The sequence below is a fragment of the Phanerochaete carnosa genome, assembly GCF_000300595.1.
Source record: "Phanerochaete carnosa HHB-10118-sp unplaced genomic scaffold PHACAscaffold_10, whole genome shotgun sequence".
NCBI lineage: Eukaryota > Fungi > Basidiomycota > Agaricomycetes > Polyporales > Phanerochaetaceae > Phanerochaete > Phanerochaete carnosa.
This window is the reverse complement of record NW_006767637.1, coordinates 1,114,162-1,121,785: the sequence shown is the minus strand read 5'-3', so window position 1 is coordinate 1,121,785 and position 7,624 is coordinate 1,114,162. Positions and strand designations below refer to the sequence as shown.

The 7,624-nt window shown below is 50.0% G+C and overlaps 2 protein-coding genes across 2 annotated transcripts; both read left to right on the top strand.

Moving 5' to 3' along the window:
• Window positions 1-624: 624 nt before the first annotated feature.
• On the top strand, window positions 625-1,820 carry PHACADRAFT_199995 (uncharacterized protein; the record flags this gene model as incomplete). Its single annotated transcript, XM_007400253.1, has 3 exons — window positions 625-631; window positions 1,090-1,407; window positions 1,510-1,820. The coding sequence occupies 3 exons, from the start codon at window positions 625-627 to the stop codon at window positions 1,818-1,820; spliced, it is 636 nt and encodes a 211-aa protein (XP_007400315.1).
• Window positions 1,821-2,251: 431 nt separating this feature from the next.
• On the top strand, window positions 2,252-3,460 carry PHACADRAFT_199994 (uncharacterized protein; the record flags this gene model as incomplete). Its single annotated transcript, XM_007400252.1, has 2 exons — window positions 2,252-2,774; window positions 2,841-3,460. The coding sequence occupies 2 exons, from the start codon at window positions 2,252-2,254 to the stop codon at window positions 3,458-3,460; spliced, it is 1,143 nt and encodes a 380-aa protein (XP_007400314.1).
• Window positions 3,461-7,624: the final 4,164 nt, after the last annotated feature.

The following is a 7,624-nucleotide window of genomic DNA, read 5'->3' as shown; positions in this document are numbered from 1 at the left end:
GTCTGTATAGCACTAGTACAGTTCAAAACAATGGCGTCGATCTGCCAAGATGTTTTGAAGTTTAAAGGCGTCTGAGATGAGAATGGAACATGAAGATACCTTGAAATAGAACATATCTCGCGCAAAACTTAAAAAACAGACCTCATAATTTACAGAAAGGATGCTCTGGTTTTTGTTCCAAAAAGGCGAGACACGTGTCGTGGGCATAGCCCCGGCCTCCTATTATTTTTCCATTTTCTACGATTTATCCTACATTTGTACGACCCTCCAAAACGTCGTCGGCGCATTGGCGCCAGTTTACAAGTCCTAACCGCACGCCAAACAACTGGAGAGCGCATCACCGACGAGCATGCATCAGCGCATCAAACGCGCCTGTATCGCCGCCGTCTCGTCACCGCATCACGCTTCCTTGGTAACAGCTGCACTCCAATCGGCAACGGACATCCCATTCCTGTCGGCCCGACAACGTCATGCGCTACGACACACCAGCTCCCGAGTCCAATCGGCAACGGACATCCCATCCCCATCGGCCCGACAACGTCATAAGCTATGACACACCGGCCCTCACTTCTCCGTCAAAGTCTCCTAAACACTAGCAGCCGCCGTAGCACAATCGCTTATGTAATGCCTGGTCTGTGCGCAGCCTAACTAGTATATAAGGAGCCTCTTTGTCGCTACCTAGCCCCATCTCAACCTCTTGGTTAATTGGGCTAGGTAAGCCTTTGTTTGTACTCTAGTATAAAATCACTAAATACACTTGGTTAATTGGGCTGGGTAAGCTTTCGTTTGTACTCTAGTATAAAATCACTAAATACACTTGGTTAATTGGGCTAGCTGAACAAGCTAATGCTTAGTCGCCAGACCTCGTCAGCGCCACCTTCTGATTAGATCCACGCAGTATCCCTCGTGGTGTGTTGACGCGAGTCCACATCATTAGGTTGAGATCTTCGTGCACCCGGACTACTACCCCCTATCCAGTGCCCTGTGCACAGTTTTAAAAAAAGTTTATTCCTACTGTTTGAAGAGTAAGTCTCTTCGGCGATTGGTGGCAGACGTATGCGCGCAGCGCTAATCCCTGCATAAAACCAGTGCCAAAAGATTTGCCCGACCGCCCTCGTGCTTTCAAACGCCTCACGGACGAGCGTCACCCTCGCCTCTGCCGCGCGCTGCCCGAAGCTGTCTTCGACCAACTTAGTCAAGAACGCGAAGCAGGCACCCCGCACCAATACACCACCACTGAGCTCTGCGCTGTCGTCCGGCACGTCTCCACACTCCCGCCACCTTCTACTGCGCTTCCGACCATCGACTGGGATGCAGTCAAACAGGCCAAGCTCGCGGCACACGACGATCGCCAACACTTCCGAGCGCAGCGCAACCAAGCCAACACTAGGCAGAACACGCACGCCAGTGCTTTCTCCAGCCAGCCCCTAGCAGATTGCCTCACCGCCGCCCCAACCTACACACCCATCGCCCCAAAACCCGTCACCATCGACTTCGCTTGATACTCAGCCGCCGACCTCGCTCGCATCTTTGCGCCGAAGTTTGCAGCCACTCTCAAACACTTCAACATCCTCGAGACGCTCGACTGCCCCGACGTACTAGCCGACGACATCAACGCCGTCTTCAAGCTCCGCGACCGCCTCGCCCACCTCGATTGCACTCTCAAAGATGTATCCAGCGTCATCAGCATCGAGGAGTGGAACCGCTGGGACTCAGGGTTGAAACAGATCGGAGGAGTCTCGTTCAAAGGACTGCGGCGCAACCGAGTCCAGATTTTTAAAGCACTTCGTGTGGTTTGGGTTAATGGGTACTTCGATTAATACAAGCTGGAGGAGTACATAGTTTTTGAATACATAGACTACGACAAGGAACGAATCCTCGATCCGTATATACTAGATTACGCACTCGACCATCTCGTCGAGTTAGAACTAGTACAGCTATTCCTAGAACTCCCTTTCCACTTTCTATAAATCCGTTCTCAGTCCTCTCAGACGAATTAGAAATGGTGGCGGATACTCGCTTAGTCTGTGCAGCCTTCGCTCATGTCTTCAACTTCGAAGAAGCACGAGACTACTACCTAGACGACAGAAGAGAATTAAACACCTGCTCTAATTACCTCTGTTCAAACCGATACTACGAGCATCTCACACGACCGGTAACCACCGAAAACCCGCTGTACTTGTTCATCAACAGTGAGCAAGAAGAGAGAATCCGTGCACGGTACCACCTAGAAGAGCCTGCCACAGCAGTAATGGACATTCCTCCGGCACCACAACCCACCATGCAGGACGTAATGAACCTCATGGTCACACTCATCCAGAACGTCAACAACCTCACAACTACCGTGAACCAATTCATCGCGAACGCACGCCAACTGGCTGCTTCAATTTCTTCCTCCCGGTCCCGGTCTTTCATCGAGAAACCAGCCACTTTTGACGGCAAGTTGTCAAAAAAAGCCAGGCTATTCCGCAGCGCGTTCTGTGTATACATCCGAGGGAACAAAGAGATATTCGCCTCGCGAGACGCCAACAATGTTATCATCCTCGATCACTCTGGTAACTGGATAATGAACCCACTCAAAATGATCACCAGTATCCTCTCCTTCATGACAGACAACGCAGCAGTCTGGGCATGCCCTCACATCGAAGAACTTTCAGACGGTCTCACTTCGTTTAGCTCTTCCTGGGACAAATTCGTCAAGCAGTTCTCAGCTAAGTTCGAACCCGTCGATGCAAAGAACAAAGCCAAGCAGAAGCTCATGTCGATCAAACAAGGTGACAGGACATTCGTGGACTAGCTCTCCGACTTCGAGACGTACTCTCGTCGCACCAGCTGGTCAGACAATGACCTATACGATCGTCTCAAGTCCGGCATGAGTTCAGACTACCTCAATAGGCTGTCCTACTTTGCCCCGCTGGCTACGGACTACAATTTGGTAAAGAAATACAGAGCAACAATCGACCTGCAGAAAGCAGACCTGGCGGCCAATCAAGGCAAACCAGTCTCGCAACCTCGGTCATCGACAACGCGCTCCTCCAGCTTTTGCGACCCAAACGCCATGGACATCGACGCAATGGAGATCTCTGCTGCCCGCTTTGACGATCTCTTCCAGGATCTCAAGGACCCTGCAGAGATCAAAAAGCAGTACAATAAGCTCATGGTCGGTCGCTGCCGCGTCTGCGGTTCTAAAGGTCACAAAGCGGACGGGGCGCACGAGGACACTAAGTGTCAACATTGCGGCAAGCCTGGTCATTGGAAAAAGCTCTGTCTGTCAAGACTAAACGGACAACCACTGAAGTCACAATCGGTTAGAGCTTCATCGTCGACAAGCCCCTCGGCGTCAGCATCCGTCTCAGCGTCGCAAGACTCCGCTGCCAATGTAGCTAGTCTCAAGGACATGATGTTCTTAATGCAGAAGCAACAAGCTGAGCTGATGGCAAAGATCAGCCAGGGTTTTTAGCAAGGGCCCAGACTAGAGCTGCAGCTCTGGCACCCGGTTTAGATGAGCAGCCTTCAACAGCGCCGGCTCCTGTATATTCAGACTCGGATCTCTCGGACCATATCTCGTCGTGTACTGTATCATCTATAGACCATCTCTCATCTCACTTCCGTGTATTTGTAACAGTGTCAGGAATGAACAAGTCTCTATGCACCCCTGCTATGATCGATTCCGGTGCCACCGGGTATTTCCTGCATGAGAAATTCGCAAGAGAGAACAATATCTATAAACAACCACTCAAACAACAGATTGGTCTCCGAAACATTGACAGATCAACTAACAGCGCTGGTGCAATCACACATTATGCTAAACTGAAAGTCAAAATCGGATCCCGAGCCCCCGAGGAATACGACTTCATCATCACAGACATCGGTCCCGAGAACATCATCCTTGGATTACCATGGCTAGAGAAAGTCAACCCCACTATAGACTGGGAAACAGGCGAAATGACGCTTCCTGACAGCTCAGAAGTATCGCCTGATTTATCTGCGTCACCAAGTTTAACTAAAGTCGAAGCTAATCGAGCAGAACGCTGGGCCTGGGTGAAGGCCGGTATACTCGATAACGCCACAGACGAAGTTTATTGCCTAGCAGGCTACACTTACTCTCAGAAAGTAGCCGTTGAGCAAAATAAGGAAAAGTACTTGAAAACCTTCGAGCAGCTTGTTCCAAGAGAATATCATTGACAAACCCATGTCTTCTCTGAAGTAGACTCGACAAGGCTCCCTGAACATAAGGCCTGGGATCACTCTATCGACCTCAAAACAGATGCTCCCGCAACAATCCGTTCCAAAGTCTACCCTATGAGCCCAGCAGAAAATCAAGAGCTGCAATCCTTCCTCGATGACGCAATCAAGAAAGGCTACATCGTCCCCAGCAAATCACCCATAGCTTCACCCGTCTTCTTTATCAAAAAGAAGGATGGCAAGCTCAGGCTTATCCAAGATTACCGCAAACTCAATGACGTCACAATCCAGAATAGATATCCACTGCCCCTAGCTAATGATATTATCAACAAGCTTCAAGGTGCAAAGATCTTTTCCAAATTCGACGTCCGTTGGGGATACACCAACGTCAGGATTAAAGCTGGAGACGAATGGAAAGCCACCTTCGTCACTAACAGAGGACTCTTCGAACCACGCGTCATGTACTTTGGGCTTACCAACGCGCCAGCAACCTTCCAAGCCCTAATGGACACGATCTTTGCAGATCTCATTGCCGAAGGAACAGTCGCAGTATACCTAGACGACATCCTCATTTGGTCCTTAGACCTCGTCTCACACCGAAAAATTGTACACGAAGTACTAGAGCGACTCAAAGAGTACGACCTCTATCTACATCCAGAAAAGTGTGAATTTGAGAAAGACCAAATTGAATACCTCGGCCTACTCATCAGCGAAGGATCAGTCAGCATGGACCCAGGAAAAGTTAAAGCGGTCACAGAATGGCCTACACCCTCGAACCTAAAAGATGTTAGAGGTTTCGTAGGGTTCGCCAACTTCTACCGCCGGTTTATTCAGGACTTCTCTAAGATTGCCCGTCCGTTGCACGACCTCACAAAGAAAGACATTCCTTTCATGTGGGGCTCTGCGCAACAACAGGCTTTTGATACACTGAAGTCCAAGTTTACCACTGAACCTGTCCTCGCTCTCTGGCATGCAGACCGAGACACACGTGTGCAAGTCGATGCTTCTGGGTACGCTACTGGAGGAGAAATCAGTCAACTAGACCCGAACAACGCTCTATGGCATCCTATAGCTTTCCGATCACAGACTATGAACACTGCAGAACGCAACTACGAAATCTACAACCACAAACTCTTGGCCATAATCGAGGCTCTCAGAGATTGGCGTCACTTTCTAGAAGGACTGCCCAAACCGTTCGAGATCTGGACCGATCACGCTAACCTCCAATACTGGCGCACCGCGCAGCGACTTACACGACAACAAGCTCGATGGGCTCTTGAACTAGCCGACTACGACTTCGTGCTGACTCATAAGCCAGGCAAAACACATCTCGTCGCAGATCCACTCTCCCGCCCCAGCTCTCAGTACATATCTGACGACATGGATAATCAAATGCAAGTGGTCCTGCACGACAAATGATTTGTTAGTGCCACACACGTTCCGGAACTAGGCCCAGCACATTTCGCACGACTAGCCGCTACGGCCTTCATTACAAGCTTGCCGCTGAAGAAAGAAGTCTGTGATGTAACCTTACTAGACGATGAGGTTTCCACGGCCCTCTCCAGTCTTCGAACAAAAGGGCCTCGCAAGCTAGTTAACGGGCTGACCGAGTGGGAAGAAAACAACGGACTCATCTATTACAAAGGCAAGCTCTACATACCAAACGACGTCACCCTTCGTAACAAAATCATCGAGTCCTGTCACGATACCCCCACAGCTGGACACCCAGGAAAGCACGGGACAATAGAACTAGTCTCCCGCTATTACTGGTGGCCAGGAATAAACTCCGCAATAGCACGATATGTAGCTGGCTGCGATAAATGTCAAAGATACAAGGGAGCCAAACACCCTAAATCAACTCTCAAGCCACAAGAGGTTTCTAATGGACCTTGGCAACATGTTGGAGTTGATATGATTGGCCCCCTTCCTCAGACAAAATCCCCAGGGAAATACAACGCCATCACTGTCTACGTCGACCACTACAGCGATCAAGTACACCTCGCACCCTGCTGCACTACTCTCACAGCGGAAGGAGCATCCGAGATACACTTCCGCGAAGTGTTCAGACACGACGGTCTCCTACGCAAGATCTTATCTGATTGCGGACCACAATACGCAGCCCGCTTCATGCGAAGTTTATACAAACGACTCGGTATAGAATCAGGTTTAACCACAGCCTATCACCCAGAAGGCAACGGCAAAGTAGAACGAAAGAACGCCGAGGTATTCAAATTCCTCCGGCTATTCTGTTCACAACGCCAAGACGACTGGGATGAATGGCTCCCAATGGCAGAGTTTGTACTCAACTCACGAGTACACGCTGGAAACAAGCATTCTCCTTTTGAAGTACTCTATGAATATAGGCCCGACTTCACTGTCCCAGCAGGAAAACATTCTAACATCCCTGCGCTGAATGACAGGCTCGACAGCATGGCTAAAATCCGTAAAGAAGCAGAAGCAGCTCTTCACCAAACTAAAGAAAAGATGAAGGCCGACTACGAAACTCGTAAAAACTCGCCTCACTCTTTCAAAGTCGGAGACAAAGTCTGGTTATCTTCAAAAGATATCTCGATCCACCAGCAAACCCGTAAACTCGGACCCAGACAGCTAGGGCCATTTACAATCACCGAAGTCATCGGAGAACTTAACTATCGCCTCGAACTACCCAACTGGCTCAAGGTTCACCCCGTCTTCTACGTCAACAGGCTAAGCCCTTACCATGACAACGGAATGAACAAACCTACACCTCCTCCACTAGTAGTGGTAAACAACGAGGAAGAATACGAAGTCGAAAAGATACTGGACTCGCGTGTCTATCGCAAACAGCTCCAGTACCTTATCAGATGGAAAGGATACGGACAAGGTGCCGACGAATGGATTCCTGCCAAGGACGTACATGCTAAAGAACGCATACGCAACTTCCATAAGCAAAATCCCTTGGCACCATGACAGATCTCCACCACCTCCTTCAGCGAACTCCACAGTTGCTTCAAGCCTATCTACGAACACACCCATCCCAGCTCAACACTCGCCACTAATCATAAAGCGGCAGAATTCGAGTGGGAAACGGGCAGAATACAGGCCATATCTTCTCGCCAGGAGTTTCGATTGTGGGGGGGGGGGGTAATGTCGTGGGCATAGCCCCCGGCCTCCTATTATTTTTCCATTTTCTACGATTTATCCTACATTTGTACGACCCTCCAAAACGTCGTCGGCGCATTGGCGCCAGTTTACAAGTCCTAACCGCACGCCAAACAACTGGAGAGCGCATCACCGACGAGCATGCATCAGCGCATCAAACGCGCCTGTATCGCCGCCGTCTCGTCACCGCATCACGCTTCCTTGGTAACAGCTGCACTCCAATCGGCAACGGACATCCCATTCCTGTCGGCCCGACAACGTCATGCGCTACGACACACCAGCTCCCGAGTCCAATCGG